This window comes from Aquarana catesbeiana, linkage group LG01, assembly GCF_042186555.1.
Source record: "Aquarana catesbeiana isolate 2022-GZ linkage group LG01, ASM4218655v1, whole genome shotgun sequence".
In the NCBI taxonomy this organism is placed as follows: Eukaryota; Metazoa; Chordata; class Amphibia; order Anura; family Ranidae; genus Aquarana; species Aquarana catesbeiana.
In genome coordinates, this window is record NC_133324.1 from 335,068,489 (window position 1) to 335,086,684 (window position 18,196).

An 18,196-nucleotide genomic window follows, 5' to 3' on the forward strand; every position below is an offset into this window, starting at 1 on the left:
GATTCAACTATTTATTTTTTGTCATGTCAAAGTGTGTTTGATGAAAATGTAAGGCCATTTGTCTGAAAGTTGAAGTTGAACCGGAAATTAATTGTAGCGCCACCCCCGAAGGAGCCGTTTGAATATGTTTGGTTCTGTACTCTGCCTCTCAACTCCAAGAACAGTCCTAGCCCCTCTGGCACACCTAGTAAACAATGTTGATGCAAGCACAGTAATAAAGAGACGCAAACTGTGGCAAACCAGAAAATTTGTTTACTGGGAGATTTTCCACCAACAACAAACAGTAATAAGGTGACCGAGTAGTTGGAGATAGCAAGACTCTGATTTATAATAGTATAACACAAAGCCACATGCAGATTTCAAATAGCACAATCAAACCAACTGAAATGGCTCTAAAGTGGCCTATGTGCTCAGGGATGAAGGGAAACAGGACTGGCTTAATGACGGTCAGTCCGTTTCCCTAAAATTATGAAATCACAGGCCCAGGCGGTAAACATGTGATGCAACAGGCAATAATATGAATTATCAACTTTAGGGTTAACGTTAGAGTTCCTCCTTAGTGAGTATAACTATGATCACTGAGTCACTGCTAAATGAAGAAGAAACAGGAAAGTTCTCAAATGTGCAGTATCTTCAGCTAGCTCTGCGTTGGTGCACTTTGTGTCCTGTTTGGCAGGATAAGCAAAGTGTATTTAAATATATCCTGGCAGACAAAGTGATGTAAGTATGTTGCCAGTATCCTGGCAAACAAGATGGATACTATGACTGCTCAGCATAGTGTTAGTGCTTCTAGAGGTGTAGGCACAGGTAAGGAAACGTTGTCTGCATGCAGTGTCTTTAAGGTGGGCAAGTGCCCGCTCACCAATCCTGCGACCAAGGGGTCAAGGGAGATGTCCTGACAAACAGGTTCCTCAGGTGGCCTGACTGGCTACCTTGGAACCAAAATGCCTCTCGTCCTCAGGAACGCCTGGAGATGCACCCAGAGTCTTCCCTCGGGTGGAATGTCTGAACCGTCTGACCATGACACTTTGGCAGAAGGCACAACGACACCTGGAGCTGTGGCAGGATGGTTGCCCTGATGGATAGTGGCAACCCCTCTGGTCACGTCCGTCTTGCCTTCTCTCCTCCTGGTGTCTCCTCACCTTGTGGTCAGATCCTCAGCTCCCAGGCAGCCTCTAGTCCTCCCCTCTCCTGTGTACAGGCTGAGGAGTGTAGTCTCTGCCCTCAGTGTTTGCTATGGGGCTGCTGGTGATAGGAACTAAATGTCCCACAATGCTTTGCAGCTGCTGGAGTCTTTTTGGTTATTGGCTCCCTTCCTCCTGCCAATTGGGAAGCAGGGGAGGGAGCAAGACAGGCAGGAGTGTGCAGAGTCAGCGAGGAGATGGAGGGAGAGAAATCCCACGCAGCAGCTGACAGGCTTTCTCTCTTCCTGAGGAGGTGCAGGGCCTCGGGGTGACAGAGCGGCACCCACTGCAGAATATTTCAAAATGATAATGATTTGAAGCACACTTGCAAATCCACGGAGTAATATGGATTTGCAAGAAATATTGTGGGAAATTTAAAATGTACATGCAAGGAAACCCACAAACATCTTGCAACTGATAGATTGGTCCAAAATTAGCAGTTATGCAAATGCATATAAAATGTCATTTTTGCTAAATGGGACAATACAACCTTTTCATTTGTTCAGGCATTCACCTTCAACTGTAGGCACTGTTTAAATGAAGAACTAATGTATTCCTAGTCAAATATGTTGCAAAAGTGAACAATTTCCAGGTGTGGATTGCTTTTTAACATAGGTAAATACTTCTGTGATTCAAGACATCTGTAAAAGCCTTTATCACCCATTAGGCAGCACATTTGAACAAATGTCAGACTGTGGATGTGGCACAGAAGACCTCCAAAGATTAAAAACATGCTACAGGAAACCACAGACATACCACATAAGATTACAGACAGGAAACGCAAGAATGCAGACATGTTCCTGGGGATTGCCAGATACCCTCTTTTGTGCAGTATTTTATACTGAGTTTAAATAGACTCCTGTAAACTGAACACTAGAAAATGTCTTATTGGTTGGCTACAGAGCTTTTTTTCTCAAACAATAGGTGCTGGAACTTAACCACGCCCCCCAAAACCCCTCCCCCTAAACACACCCTCCAAATCACATTAAATAGTGGGTGTGTTCAGTCAAATTTCACGAAAACAGTAGGAGTGTCTTAAAGGGGCATTAAATACCAGGATTGCATTACATACAGAGTGCAGAGCTGTCACTTGTAAACACAGAAACCAGACTTCTGTGTTTACAAGTGATTGTAGTGAGCAGGCACCAAAGGGTCTGAGCCAGAGGTGGTGGAACTGAGTTCCACCAAGTTCCCCCTGAAAAAAAGCCCTGGTTGGCTATAAGTATTATACACAAAGCAATACATTTCTCAGAGAAATCAAAAGGGCTAATTTATGTCATGAATGATAATGTCATTGATACACCAAGTAAAGAATATAATGTAAATTACAGTATGTACCCCTTATTTATTCACATGGAGAGACAATATTTGGGTGCCCCCTTTATGTTAAACGGTCCTTCTAGATTCCCATAAGCCCCTACTTGTAGACCCACACAGCTGCTAGGCCAGGGTTGTGGGAAAGAGGTCCTTGTCCTCATCAGCATAGTATCCCCCATGTTGAGGGAAAGTGGCCTGGTATGCTTTAGGATGGGACAAATGCTCATCCCCCAGTTTTCTGGCCAGACAGGCTGCATGATCAAAAAAAAGGGTCTGGTATGGATTTTTTAGGGTGACCCCACACTTCTTTTTTCTTGATTTTTGTGTGGGGTCACCCCCTGATGGGTCTGGTATGTAATTTTTGGGGGATCCCACAGCATTTTTTTTTTTTGGGTGGGGTCCCCCTTGACATCCAGGATCTGGTATGTGTTTTTAGGGGAACTCCATATCATTATTTTTTTTGTGTGGGTTCCATCATCACCATCTATACCAGACCCTCATCTAGGATAAGGGTCAGGTATAGATGAATGGAATTCCCAGCCATTTTCTTACGAACAGATTGAAGCGTCCAAAGCTGTCATTTTGATGACAAATTAAATAAACTTTTTTCTTTGTAAGTGTCAGTGTTACTGTAGTAGGTTGTATACAGTACATTGTACAGATTAGCCACCTCACAGGCAGGGTCAGGACATCTCCCAAGCATTTTATTTATAGGAATCTTCGTATTTCTAATGTTGACCCTAAAGCATTACTAAAATAGCTGCTCCCCACAAAACAGACGTTTTAAAAAATGTTTTGCTTTGGCACATGTCCCCCAGGACAGTGTCTAACACTCATGCCATTTGTTTGACAATCCCTTGCCTAGTAGTCACTGCACTTCACTGCAACTACAGTCTGAGCCTCCAATGTGCCATTTCTGTACCCGCTACTTCCAGTCTCCCCCCTGCTTAAAGCTACATGGTGCCCCTTGCTTCTTTCATGTTCCAGTACCTGACACCTACCCTCCTTCATGACTGTGGGTACCTGTTGCATAACCTGTGGATAGTTTGCAGCCAAATCTAAACTCCTGTGAGGGGATCCCTGGCAAACGCCAACTACATCTTAGATTCCTCTCTCAGGAAAAGCATGGATGCTTTTACTCATTGAGGAGCAAGGTGTAGTTGGACTTTTAATTAACAGGGGTGCTTTCAATTGATTTTCAGTCCTCGGTTTTGTTATCTTTATGGTAGGGCCAAAGGCATGAATTTCTTTTCCACATATGAAGTCCGACATGCTAAGATGGACAGATTGTTATGAAATACTTGCAGGACTCAGTCGATGTCTGTGGCAGCACTTCCTGCAAACATTAATCCATCTCAGCACAGCTATATCCATTACAAACGTTTTATTGGTTTATACTTCAAAAAAAGGAAAAACAAAAACAAAATGCATCTATCCCTTAGGATTGATTTGTTGAAGGCAAATATTATGTTCACTTTTCAAGGGAATTCCCCCCTAGCTGTGTTCAGAGGCTAATCACCAGGCCCATGCACTGTCATGTATGGAAACAGGACTGTCCTAAACTAAGTGCAAGTACCAATTTAAAGAAAATAAATTTGTACAGTATATATGAACTTCAGGGCTCATTTAGATTAGCTCTCTGAAGAGTGCTCCTCTATGGATAAGCGTTTGATAAGCAGGGAGGAGGCTCTATCTCATCTACTCACCACCTGTTTAAACCCCCAAGAAGTCACACCACCACACAGCAACCACATGCACTGCACACAGTTGTTAAGCGGCCCCATGCAGTTTAATTAGTTACATTCAGTGGGCGCTACGGCCCACTGAACTTGACGGGGGGACAATTTTAGGCATGTTTACACTCCTGTCCGCTGTCTTTGCACAAGTGGCTTGGGCTCAACTGGATTTTTTTACTGATCCTCAACTGCAATTGTAAATGAGGCTTTAGGGAGTTGCATCCCTAGATCAGGTACAAAGGTGTCTCCTATGCAGTTTGCGTGTCTTAATGACAGGTTTGCTTTAATGAGCTCAAAGCCTTAAATAACTTAACACCCTTTGAAGTCAAAAGAAATTATATATTTTCTTGGAAACCCACTTTAATCTGTATTTTTTGCCTCTTTTTAGATTTTCATCTGTATTTTGTGTCTGCGTGGCAAAACCAGGCAATTGATGACAAAATCATTATTAAAGTGGATGTAAACCCAATGTCATCCTTTCTAAACTAATGCCATAGGGGTTATCTATAAGGATATACATGCCTCCTGCATGTATCCTTACCTGTCAAATGTCTCCCCTCTGTCTGTTATTAGACCCGAAAAACTGCATATTCTGTGGGTGGGTCTGTTGTCTGGAGCTCAGTGGGTGGAGTCGTGATGTCAGTAGACTCCCCGCCCACCTCTACACTCCCCTGTGTATTTCTAACACTGAACTTCTTCTTATGATCTCTAACATCCAGTGAAAAGACAGGAAAGTAACCACATGACTTCAGCATGCCAAATCATGGTGAGGTGTGGAACAGCCAATCCTTGCAGAGCTGCTGAAGAAAGGAGTGGGGGAGGGAATTTAAAAATACTGCATGTCTCTTAGGCTAGTGCACGAGATGTAAATCACCTGTCACTCACAGCAAGGGGGAGGATTTGACAAAGTTTTTCTTAATTTGTCAAGATTTTTCTCACTGAACAATAAAAGGGGATTGCTCAGAGATGGATTAACTCTGTGTGGCAAGACTGGGCTCAAATGATAGCAAATCTTATACTCTACAGTGTGATATATATATAAAAAATTTTATTTTCGGGTTTACATCCACTTTAAACATGAAATACATGATAAGCTCCAATCATTCTACTGGGTTTTACTCAGCTTTGATACTATAACATAGATAGGTTGTTAGACCATAAAGATGTACGTTGGACTAATGAAAGGTGAACGCTCATCTACTTTATATCTTATACATTTATAACATACATTCATATCAGACAAAATTCTACTAAGTCCGATTAATAACTTCTGGTCTGTAAGGGAATAAATACATGCATGGGGAATAGCATTGCAAGTTCTTGTAAAGGAAAGCAGCAGAATTTTTTCTTTTTTCAGTTGTATCACTGTGCCTGTGCCACAGACGTATTAATTCTGAAATAAAACAAATAAATGAATTAATTAATTTAAAAAAAATGTCAAACAAGAGGCTTAAAAATACAGAGGGCAATGTTGTTCCCAAATAAAAAATGTTTTCAATCATATCTCTATTTATTATATATCTTAAATCGAATTGTCAGAGTCTATTGGCTATTTTTCCCCTGATAAGGCTCGTGTTTGGTCACTGCAAATACTTGTATGCTTTGCTGATATTGGCAAGCATGTCCATGATTGTTTTAAAAAGAAGATTGGTTGGCAATCAGGTCTATCTTTAGGCACCTTTGGATATGTATAGTTAATAGTACAGCATCTCTAACAAGTCACAGTGTCCTCATTCTTCTGAGTAGGGACGCCCTCCCAGTTAGGCCCTACTCTTCCCACCAATGCACTGTTCATTTCAATGGTAAGTTTGTACACCTCTTGTCCCTCTAGCAGAATTAGTATTATAGACTTTCTATTGGAATGAATGGAGATCACAGCATTCATAGCCCTATCTAGGAGGATTTTGAGGAAGTTGTGAAGCACTGAGCAGGTCACACAGTAATGATCTCAGAAGAGTGGGGACACTTAGTTATGTGGTTTTCCGGGGTTCTGAGGGAGGGCTGAAGCACCAAGGGTAACTGCACTAAAAATGCAATTACCCTTTAATTACAATAAGGTCAGTTTGAAGAGAAGCTTTAGCAAACAATAATAATCAGAATACAGATTAATTTAGTCAGCTAAAAGATTAATTACATGTGTTTGCATGTAACTGGTCACCTTTCCTACAGCATATGTGCTAATTCAGTAAGCCAGCAAAAAGTGAATGATTATGTGCACAATGCTGTAAACTATTAGCACCCAATCAAGATTATTGTGTTGGTCTATGGTAAACTAAGATCTAATTGATTCAGTGGGTTGCTCTACATTACATTACTGTACTCAACAATTATGTTTGCCATTCTTTGTACTGTCCCAATGGACAAGCCCAATCCACTGCCCTTCTGGCACTGGAGCACATGAGCCTGTGCATCCAACAACTTCCACCATCTATTAGACACATAGAAAATCCCTGATACCCACAGAGTTAAAGAATGGGACAGATTATTCATACACTATGCCTGTTAGGATTGTATTCACCTGCTGGTGGCACTGTGCTGCTCTGGGCGCCCACCAAGAACCAGATCTGCTACATTTGGGAACTGGGAGTCAGTTGCTTGAGCTTTTTGCTTTGCCTTGTCAAGATGCTTAGAGCGAGGGTTATTTGTCATGTGCAGCTCGCGCTAGAAGTAGATAAAGATCATTGTTGCTTCATGTGGCAGGATCTCACTGTGGAGGAAGTTCTGACAGCACATGCCTTAGCTGTTGAGGGCAGATTCTCCCTTAGCAAAGTACAACCCTTGATTCAGGTCTGTTCTGAGCTATTTTTTCTGGTTATCTCTCAGTACCAGGATGTTTTCACTCCTCCATTTACTATGTACCAGGTTGGATTTTTGGGATGGTTGCTGGAACATTGTGCAGGTTCTTTTTTCCAGCAGTATTCAGCCTATTCACAACAGGTGTTGGATTATATTGCTGCTGTGCACTGTTTAATTGAGCAATGTGAGCAAGGGAGAGATGAACTGACTTTAGTTCAACCTCTGCTACAAGCTTGGTCAGAGATCATATACCCAGTGCTAGATGAGCCACACAAAGTCAGATCTGCTGCTAAAAATCAAGAATCTCTTCCTCTGTTACCCTTAGCAACCACAGCTCCTACTGTTCTTTACTTCCTGTAGATCAGTATCATGCTACCAGTAATCACACTTCCTCTGTATGCAATCCATTGAATGCTCCCCCTGCAGTACCATTACCCATAGCAACATCTCAGGCCTTTTCCTGTACTTCTGCTACTCTCCCCTCTATTCACCCCATTACTCTTACTACCTTTCCATCAACAGTGCACTCTGGTCAGCACAATGCAACTACATGCAGGACTCCAGTATCTAAGCCTTTTCTCCTGCTCTTACAACTCTGCCACTATCCATGTTGCCTGCTGATCTTGTGCCTGCTGATCCGGTGCCCGCTGATCCGGTGCCCATTGCCCAGCCTGCTGATCTGGTACCTGCTGATCTGGTGCTCACTGATCCGGCGTCTGCTGCCCAGCCTGCTCATCTGGTGCCCGCTGCCCACCCTGCTGATCCAGTGCCCGCTGCCCAGCCTGTTGATCCAGTGCCTGCTGTCCAGCCTGATGTGCTGCTGACTGCTGCCAATGAGATCCAGTCCTCCTCCATGCAGATGACTGCTGCCGATAAGATCCAGTCCTCCTTCATGCAGATCACTGCTGCCGATGAGATCCAGTCCTCCTCCATGCAGAGGACTGCTGCTGGTGAGTTCCAGTCCTCCTCCATGCAGATGACTGCTGCCGGTGAGTTCCAGTCCTCCTCCATGCTAATGGCTGCTGCCGGTGAGCTCCAGTCCGCTATGTTGCCGCCTGCCGATGGTGCCTGTGCCTCCTCCATTTTGCCACCTGCCGTCTGTTGCCAAGCCTGCCACAGGTGACCTGCAGCCTGCCGGCCAGCTAGACTATACTGATTTCCAGGCTGCTGCCCAGCTGGACAATGCTGATTCCCAGGCTGGCGCCTAGCTGGACTATGCTGATTCCCGGGCTGCCACCCAGCTGGACTATGCTGATTCCCAGACTGCCGCCCAGCTCTACTATGCTGATTCCCGGGCCGCCACCCAGCTGGACTATGCCAATCCACTACTTGCTGTGAAGCCGGACTCTGTTGATGGGGTTAAACTCCTGCCTGCTGATGTGTCGGGGGCTTCTGTAGTTCCGGTGTTATATGGCTTAAATGGGTTATCCAGTGGGTTAAGATCCCTCCTTTTGTCCACTCTAAGCTCTTTTTGCAGCCAGCTGATCCTGTTATGCCAAGACCAGGAGGTCCTGATACCCACTCTGAACCTGAGAACTGTCTCTGCTGTTACAGCCCCAGTAGTAGAGGTCCTATGGGAAAGGGCAGTGTTCCATATGAACTTTTTCCTGACCCAGGATTCATCTCTGCGATCCCTAGCGCATTTGGGGACCCCAGTGGGGTAACCTATGCCCTGGGTAGACCTGAGTGGCAGGTAAAACACAGAGCAGTCTTTAGCATCAGAGAGAGAAGAGGTCCAGGTGTGATGGGACACCCTGGAGTCAGGGTACCTGCATGGACCAGGGACTCTGACATTAAGTGTCCAGTTATATTTCAGTGTCCCAGCATTGGGACATAGGCTGTGTTTAAGAATTGTAAGCCTTCGGTGTTGTACCTCAGGGATCTGACCAGCAGAAAACCCAGACAGTTTTGGGACTCCGGCGGCGGGGTTCTCAGCCAAATTCCAGACCTTGGCAGTGGGGTACCCAGTCGGCCTGAAGACCCCAGGGGTGGGGCCCTAGTGTCCAGAGACTGCTCCCTAAGGGGGGGATATGTTAGGATTAAGTTCACCTGCTGGTCGTACTGTGCTGTTATGGGCTGTTTGCTGCAGTTCTAATGTCCACCAGCAGGTGTCCCCCAGAAGCCAGCAGGCCATAATAATCAGCCACACCTGCATTCAGCCATTGGGTGGCTATTTAAGGCTGCTCCTCCCTTACCCCGATGCATCACTATTCTGATCGCTTCCTTGCTGCCAGTTGTGCCTGATACCTGTCCTCAAGCTTCCTGTATCCCTCTGCTTTGCCTCCCTCTGCCTTGCTCCTGCTCGAGTACCCAGTCGTGAGCCCTTATATTGTATTTTGTATATAGTCAGTTGTTAGGGTCATCAGTTACTTTGTCTTTGGAGTTTTGCTCACTTTTTGCTGTTTATGTTTATTGGTGTCTGTTCACTGTTAATAAACCTCACTTTAACCACTTGCTGACCAGGCACAGTATATATACTTAGGCAGGTCGGCTGTCCTGCACAAACCGACGTACCTGTACATCGGTCCGTGCATGTTAAAGTGCGGGTTCGCGCGTCGATGTACACTGGCGACCCGCAATCGCCGTACAAGAGGCAGAACGGGGATCTGCCTATGTAAATAAGGCGGATCTCCATTCTGTCAGGGGACATCATGGAGATCTGCTGTTCCCAGTGATCGGGAACAGCGATCTCTGTGGGGTTCCAGTAAGCCCATCCCCCATACAGTTAGAACACACCCAGGGAACACAGTAAACCCTTTGATCGACCCCCTAGTGTTAACACCTTCCCTGCCAGTGTCATTTATACACTGAACAGTGCATTTTTATAGCACTGATCAATGTAATAATTTCACTGGTCCCCAAAAAGTGTCACTTGGGGTCAGATTTGTCCCAGTCCTGCTAAAAAAAAAAATCACAGATGGCTGCCATTACCAGTAAAAACATAAAAAAAAAAATAAAAGTCCATAAATCTATTCCCTATTTTGTAGACAATATAACTTTTGTGCAAACCAATCAATATACGTTTATTGTGATTTTTTTTTTTTTACCAAAAATATGTAGCAGAATACATATTGGCTAAACTGATGAATACTTCTTCACTTCTTCTACTTTTTTTTTTTTTTGAATATGTATTATAGCAGAAAGTAAAAAATGTTGTTTTTTTCAAAATGGTCTATCTTTTTTTGTTTATAGCGCAAAAAAATAAAAACCGCAGAGGTGATCAAATATCACCAAAAGAAAGCTCTATTTGTGGGAAAAAAAGTATATATATTTTGTTTGGGAACGTCGCATGACCGTGCAGTTAAATTGACGCAGTGCCCTATCGCAAAAAATGGTCTGGTCATTAAGGGGGTAAAACCTTTCCGAGGCTGAAGTGGTTAAGGATATATACTTTGTTTGGTCTCAGTTTCCTCGTGTAGCTACGTGTCTGGTCTGCTTGCTGCAGAAACCTGACACTGCCTCACTTACCTGACAATGCCACATTCACTTCATTAATTAGCATTTTCTGGAGTATTCTGACAATTTTACTGGTTGGATTTGTAGACTGTGTCATAAACATACCTCCCAACTTTTGAACTTCAGAATGAGGGAAACTTAAGGTAGGAAGTGACTGGCAGTGTGCTACACTCACCAGGGCAAAAATGGGTGTGGTCAAACTTTTAACATAGGGAGGGGCTTAATGGGTACAGAGTTTAGGAGAGTGCTAGATACAGAGTGCAGGGTTCTGGAGTCTGTTATGTACAGGAAGGTGGGTTCTGGAATGTGTTATGCACAGGGTGCAGGGTTTTGTAGTGCATTATGTAGAGTGCAGGAGAGTGCTAGGCACAGAGTACAGGGTTCTGGGGTGCGTTACGTACAGAGTGCATGGATCTGGAGTGTGTTACGTACAGAGTGCAGGGTTCTGGAGAGCGTTACGTACAGAAAGGTTGGTTCTGGAGTAAGTTATGCACAGGGTTCAAGAGAGCACTAGGTACAGAGTCCATTCATCTATTAACATCTCACTATTGCACCTCTCCTCAGCTATAACCTCCACCCATACAAAACACACACATATAAAACACACACATACAAACCACACACAAACACATATACACACACACACACACAAACCACACACACACACATACACATATACATACAAACCACACACACACATACAAACCACACACACACATATACACAAACCACACACACACACACACAAACCACACACACACACACACATATACAAACAAACCACACACACACACACACATACAAACCACACACACACATACAAACCACACACACACATACAAACCACACACACACACACACACACACACACACATACAAACCACACACACATTAACAAAACACAACACCTCTCAGCTGCCCTCCCCTTCCCCAAAGCACTACCATCTTCCACATGGTTATCTTTGTAAAAGTACCTTTCTGTAGCTGGATCTGTCACAGCGTTGTTTACTTTTTTGTGCAATAACTGTAGGACACTTTTCATTTCCAGCTCCCAATCTCCCCTCCCTGAGCAGGAAGGAGATAAGGATAATGATGCAGCTCACCCCTTTCCTCCCCTACTTCCCTCGATCATGCTGCACTCACAGACCAGCTCTTCTCTCCGCTCTCAGTGCAGAGCAGGGAGGCTGCTATAGGAGCCGTGGGGGAGAGTTCAGCTGTTACTTTTAATGGCAGAAGCCATGCTGTGAGTGCATGGCTTCCACGTGTCCGAAAAAAACCCCGGTCAGCAATGTATAAACGTGCTGTTTGCCTATACGCTGATTGCTTGACTAAGGGACAGGTGAGAGTAGCAGTCCCGCCCATCCCGACATCAAGGCTTTAATCTGACAGCTGCAGCTGCACAGACCCCATCCAGCGGGTTTTCTGGTCAATCCCTGGTTGTGCTTGATATTCACACTTGCGCTGTAAGTTACTACATAATTAACTGATGGAGTGATGCGGGACAAAGTCCTTGTACAGTGGGATAGCGATAGCGGGACAGAGTTATAAATGCAGGAATGTCCCATCCAATCCGGGACTATTGGGAGGTATTATCAAACAGTTAAGACTGGTTGTCCTACTGTGGAGTGTAAAAAAGGAAAACATATATATATAGTCTGATACTAACATTTTGGGTTATTTTGCAAACTGAGTTCATCTTAAATGCTGTAAATGCTGATTATACCTTTGTTGAATTACAAGTAAGTAGACACCGAAGATAGTAAGTACAGATATCAAGACTATAATTTTTCCAGCAAGTAGGCTTCCATAAAACTTTAAACCTGTAAAACAAACAATAATGTGTATTACAAAGAATTTATAATATTTGTATTCATTTTTTGATATCTTGCCTCATAATCATAATTGCCATGTGGACCGATGTACAGTGGGGCAAAAAAGTATTTAGTCAGCCACCAATTGTGCAAGTTCTCCCACTTAAAAAGATGAGAGAGGCCTGTAATTGTCATCATAGGTATACCTCATCTATGAGAGACAAAATATGGAAACAAATACAGACAATCACATTGTCTGATTTTTGAAAGAATTTATTTGAAAATTATGGTGGAAAATAAGTATTTGGTGAATATCAAAAGTTCATCTCAATTCTTTGTTATATATCCTTTGTTGGCAATGACAGAGGTCAAACGTTTTCTGTAAGTCTTCACAAGGTTGTCACACACTGTTGCTGGTATGTTGGCCCATTCCTCCATGCAGATCTCCTCTAGAGCAGTGATGTTTTGGGGCTGTCACTGGGCAACACGGACTTTCAACTCCCTTCAAAGGTTTTCTATGGGGTTGAGATCTGGAGACTGGCTAGGCTAATCCAGGACCTTGAAATGCTTCTTACGAAGTCACTCCTTCGTTGCCCGGGCGGTGTGTTTGGGATCATTGTCATGCTGAAAGACCCAGCCACGTTTCATCTTCAATGCCCTTGAAGATGAAAGGATCAAAATCTCACTATGCATGGCCCCATTCATTCTTTCATGTACACGGATCAGTCGCCATGTTCTCTTTGCAGAGAAACAGCCCCAAAGCATGATGTTGCCACCCCCATGCTTCACAGTAGGTATGGTGTTCTTTGGTTGCAACTCAGCATTCTCTCTCCTCCAAACACGACGAGTTGTGTTTCTACCAAACAGTTCTATTTTGGTTTCATCTGACCATATGACATTCTCCCAATCCTCTTCTGGATCATCCAAATTCTCTCTAGCAAACCTCAGACGGGCCCGGACATGTACTGGCTTAAGCAGGGGGACACGTCTGGCACTGCAGGATCTGAGTCCCTGGCGGCGTAGTGTGTTACTGATGGTAGCCTTTGTTACGTTGGTCCCAGCTCTCTGCGGGTCATTCACTAGGTCCCCCCCGTGTGGTTCTGGGATTTTTGCTCACCGTTCTTGTGATCATTTTGACCCCACGGGGTGAGATCTTGCGTGGAGCCCCAGATCGAAGGAGATTATCGGTGGTCTTGTATGTCTTCCATTTTCTAATCATTGCTCCCACAGTTGATTTCTTCACACCAAGATGCTTGCCTATTGCAGATTCAGTCTTCCCAGCCTGGTGCAGGTCTACAATTTTGTTTCTGGTGTCCTTCGACAGCTCTTTGGTCTTCACCATAGTGGAGTTTGGAGTGTGACTATTTGAGGTTGTGGACAGGTGTCTTTTATACGGATAACAAGTTCAAACAGGTGCCATTAATACAGGTAATGAGTGGAGGACAGAGGAGCCTCTTAAAGAAGAAGATACAGGTCTGTGAGAGCCAGGAATCTTGCTTGTTTGTAGGTGACCAAATACTTATTTTCCACCATATTTTGCAAATAAATTCTTTCAAAAATCAGACAATGTGATTGTCTGGATTTGTTTCCACATTTTGTCTCTCATAGTTGAGGTATACCTATGATGACAATTACAGGCCTCTCTCATCTTTTTAAGTGGGAGAACTTGCACAATTGGTGGCTGACTAAATACTTTTTTGCCCCACTGTAAATATATGACAATATCCATACCTGGAATAGTTCTTAACATGCCCCACAGCTACAGTATATGAATAAAAGCTTTTACTATTTTTTGCTTTTAAAGTTATTAGTGCTAATTAAGGGCTGTATAACGTAATAAATGCGTGTCCATGGCATAGTGAATACATACAATTATGGTCATTTATATCACAGGAAGCATTCTTAAAAGTCTGATTTATAATATGACATGCCCCTCTTTAACATTTCTGCTTGGTTTTACTTGTATGTGGTTGAAAACTGAAGCATACCTTGTTTAATAACGTTTTCTTTTATAAAAGACAATAAAATGGAAGAGCTCTTAAACATATCTACTGGGATAAATGTCTGTAAAACTATACCTGGTTTTGACAGGATGCTGCCTTCGGAAGTATTCTCCTGGCATTGTCTTTGGTCTCTTCCTAAAACAATGACATCATTATTCAATTAGATTAAAAAAAAAAAAAAAAAAAAGATTTGCTACATTATAGATAAAATCCATACTTTGGGCTTAAAGAGGAACTGCAGTCTGCTCACATAATTTGTGATAAAAACATCTTTGCCATTCTGAAGCTTCCCTCCAACCACTTTGCATATTATTTTATATATACTGTGATTCTGTACTTGCCAAATATTCTGCAGAAATCTCACTCCACTAAGTCTGGCTAAGTCTGGCTGCAATCATTTTAACTGTGGGCAGCTGAGGCTGCTGCCTGTTCACTTCCTGGATTTACACAGACACACAGAGGCACACCTCCAGCTTTGCAGCTCTGATTGGCCCTCTTATGACTCAACCCCCCTCCCTTCCTGGCAAACTCTCACGAGAGTGAGAGAGAGAGCTGTGCATGACGTCATAAGCCTAGGTTTTTTACCAGACAAGAAACAGTATGTGGGCTGTATAAAGTATTTACTGGCAGAAAAAAATGTTTTACTATCCAAAGTTAAAACAACAAGAGCAGAAGATTTAATAGATGGAAAGTTGAAAAAATGACTGAAGTTCTGTTAGGGCCCTCTCACACTGGGGCGGGGGCGGCGTCGGCGGTAAAGCGCCGCTATTGTAAGCGGCGCTTTTTCCGTCGGTATTTGGCTGCTAGCGGGGCAGTTTTACCCCCGCTAGCGGCCGAGAAAGGGTTAAAAACCACCGCAAAGCGCCTCTGCAGAGGCGCTTTGCCGGCGGTATAGCCGCGCTGTCCCATTGATTTCAATGGGCAGGAGCGGTATAAACTCCGCTCCTTCACCGCTCCGAAGATGCTGCTAGCAGGACTTTTTTTACCGTCCTGCTAGCGCACCGCTCCAGTGTGAAAGCCCTCGGGGGTTTCACACTAGAGAGACAGCAGCGGCACTTTCGGGTCGGTTTGCAGGCGCTATTATTAGCGCAATAGCGCCTGCAAACCGCCCCATTGTGAAAGGGCCCTTACGTTTAGTTTACCTTGCCAACAGCTGGCCTCCCCAATGTGAGATAAGGCCTTGTGTATATACAATATAGGTGTATACAGTGCCCTGAAAAGGTATTCATACCCCTTGAAATTTTCCACATTTTATCATGTTACAACCAAAAACGTAAATGTATTTTATTGGGATTTTATGTGACAGACCAACACAAAGTGGCACATAATTTGTGAAGTGGAAGGAAAATGATAAATGGTTTTCAAAATTTTTTACAAATAAATATGTGAAAAGTGTGGCGTTCATTTGTATTCAGCCCCCTTTACTCTGATACCCCTAACTAAAATCTAGTGGAACCAATTGCCTTCAAAAGTCACCGAATTAGTAAATAGAGTCAAACTTTGTATAATTTTTTCTTTAAATACTCCTTATTAAACTTTTCCTTTTTCTTTTTTACACAACACATACATACAATTTAATAAACAAAGCACTTGTCTCCAGTTATCTTGATAATTCACAAAACGGAAGTAAACAGGGTCACTTTTCAGGTAAGACTCATGCCGCGTACACACGGTCGGACTTTAAGGCAGACTTTGCCCAGCGGACTTTTCGACGGACTTTCTGAATGAACGGACTTGCCTACACACAATCCACCAAAGTCTGTCAAATTCGTACGTGATGAAGTACGACCGGACTAAAACAAGGAAGTTCATAGCCAGTAGCCAATAGCTGCCCTGGCGTGGCTTTTTGTCCGTCGAACTAGCATACAGACGAGCGGACTTTTCGACCGGACTCGATTTCGACGGATTGATTTAAAACATGTTTCAAATCTAAGTCCGTCCAGCCTGAGAAAACAAAGTCCACTGGAGCCCACACACGATCGAATTGTCTGACGAAATCCAGTCCGCCGGGCAAAGTCTGCCGTAAAGTCCGCTCGTGTGTACGCGGCATAAGTCTCAGAGAGATTTCAACCAATATAAATCTGCCCTCCAAAAATACAATTCCAGCCTCCTCACTGCCAAGCAGACCTACTTTATCACTCTCATTAGCAACTTATCATCCCGTCCCTGTCAATTCTTCTCTGCCTTCAACTCTCTACTTCGTCCTCCACCCGCCAACTCACTTACTGCCCAGGAGATCGCAAATCACTTCAAACAGAAGATTGATACAATTCGTGAGGAGTTCTCTACTGTTCCGATACCCTCCACGCTTCACACTTCATGCCCACAGGCACAATCATTACTTCACTCTTTCAACCCCAACACTATAAACGAGGTTGCTAAACTACTTACTAATGTCCACCTTACCACCTGCCCTCTGGATCCTGTTCCCTCACAAATGCTGCGTTCACCCTCTGGCTCTATGCTACACTTTCTAACCCACATCTTTAATCTTTCCCTCACTTTTGGCATCTTCCCAACTCTCTAAAACATGCACTTGTCAGACCCATACTTAAAAAGACCTCACTGGACCCATCCAATCTTAACAACCTACGCCCCATCTCCTTGCTCCCCTTCTTATCCAAACTCCTCGAACGTCTGGTCTACAACCGGCTGAGCGTCCACCTTGCTTATAATAGCCTTCTTGATCCCCTTCAGTCTGGATTTCGTCCTCAACACTCCACAGAAACTGCTCTCCTAAAACTAATGGGGCGTACACACGGTCGGACTTTTCGACCGAACTGGTCTGACGGATGCCGACGGACCAAATCCGTCGGACAATCCGATCGTGTGTGGGCTTCACCGGACCTTCAGCTGACTTTTCCAGTCAAAAATCTGACAGACTTTAGATTTGGAACAGGCTTCAAATCTTTACGTCGTAACTCCGCCGGACCCAGAAATCCGCTCGTCTGTATGCTAGTCAAAAACTGATGCTAGGGCAGCTATTGGCTACTGGCTATCAACTTCCTTATTTTAGTCTGGTGTACGTCATCACGTACAAATCCGTCGGACTTTGGTGTGATCGTGTGTAGGCAAGTCCGTTCGTTAGAAAGTCCGTCGGAAGTCTGTCAAAAGTCCGTCAAAAGTCCGCTGGAAAGTCTGTCGGACCAGTCCGGTCGAAAAGTTTGCCCGTGTGTACGCGGAATAACAAACGATCTACTAATGGCCAAAACCAATCGACACTATTCTGTACTCCTACTCCTGGACCTCTCTGCTGCCTTTGATACGGTTGACCACCCCCACCTCCTCAAAAAACTCCACGCCTTTGGTCTCCGTGACTGTACTCTTCGCTGGTTCACTTTCTACTTATCCAACCGCACCTTTAGCGTTTCCTACAACTCTACTTCCTCTTCTCCTCTTCCTTTCTCAGTTGGGGTCCCCCAAGGTTCTGTTCTTGGACCTCTCCTATTTTCAATCTACACCTCCTCCCTGGGTCAGCTGATAGCATCCCATGGCTTCCAATACTACCTCTACGCTGATGACACCCAAATCTATTTCTCTGCCCCTCAGCTCACTCCCTCTGTCTACTCATGTATCACTAATTTACTATCAGATATATCAGTCTGGATGTCACACCACTTCCTCAAACTCAATCTATCCAAAACCGAACTTGTAATTTTTCCTCCCCCATATGCCCCTTCCCCTGATCTCTCGGTCAAAATCGATGGCACAACTATAAGCCCATCCCCACATGTCAAGGTTCTAGGTGTCGTCCTGGACTCTGAACTTTCCTTCAAGCACCATGTCCAATCACTGTCCAAATCCTGCCGCCTCAACCTCCGCAACATCTCCAAAATACGCCCCTTTCTATTCAATGACACAACAAAGCTCTTAATTCACTCTCTGGTCATCTC

General features: G+C 44.1%; 1 protein-coding gene across 1 annotated transcript in view; it reads right to left on the bottom strand.

Moving 5' to 3' along the window:
* Nucleotides 1-230: 230 nt before the first annotated feature.
* LOC141145199 (Fc receptor-like protein 5) overlaps nucleotides 231-18,196 on the bottom strand; it is a 346,484-nt gene continuing 328,518 nt past the window's right edge. Inside the window, exons 9-11 of the mRNA XM_073631678.1 lie at nucleotides 14,379-14,438; nucleotides 12,213-12,309; nucleotides 231-5,630 (exon numbers count right to left, since the gene is read on the bottom strand). Coding sequence (XP_073487779.1) covers nucleotides 5,600-5,630; nucleotides 12,213-12,309; nucleotides 14,379-14,438 — 188 coding nt within the window. The 3' untranslated portion in view covers nucleotides 231-5,599. The remainder of the gene's footprint in view (nucleotides 5,631-12,212; nucleotides 12,310-14,378; nucleotides 14,439-18,196) is intronic.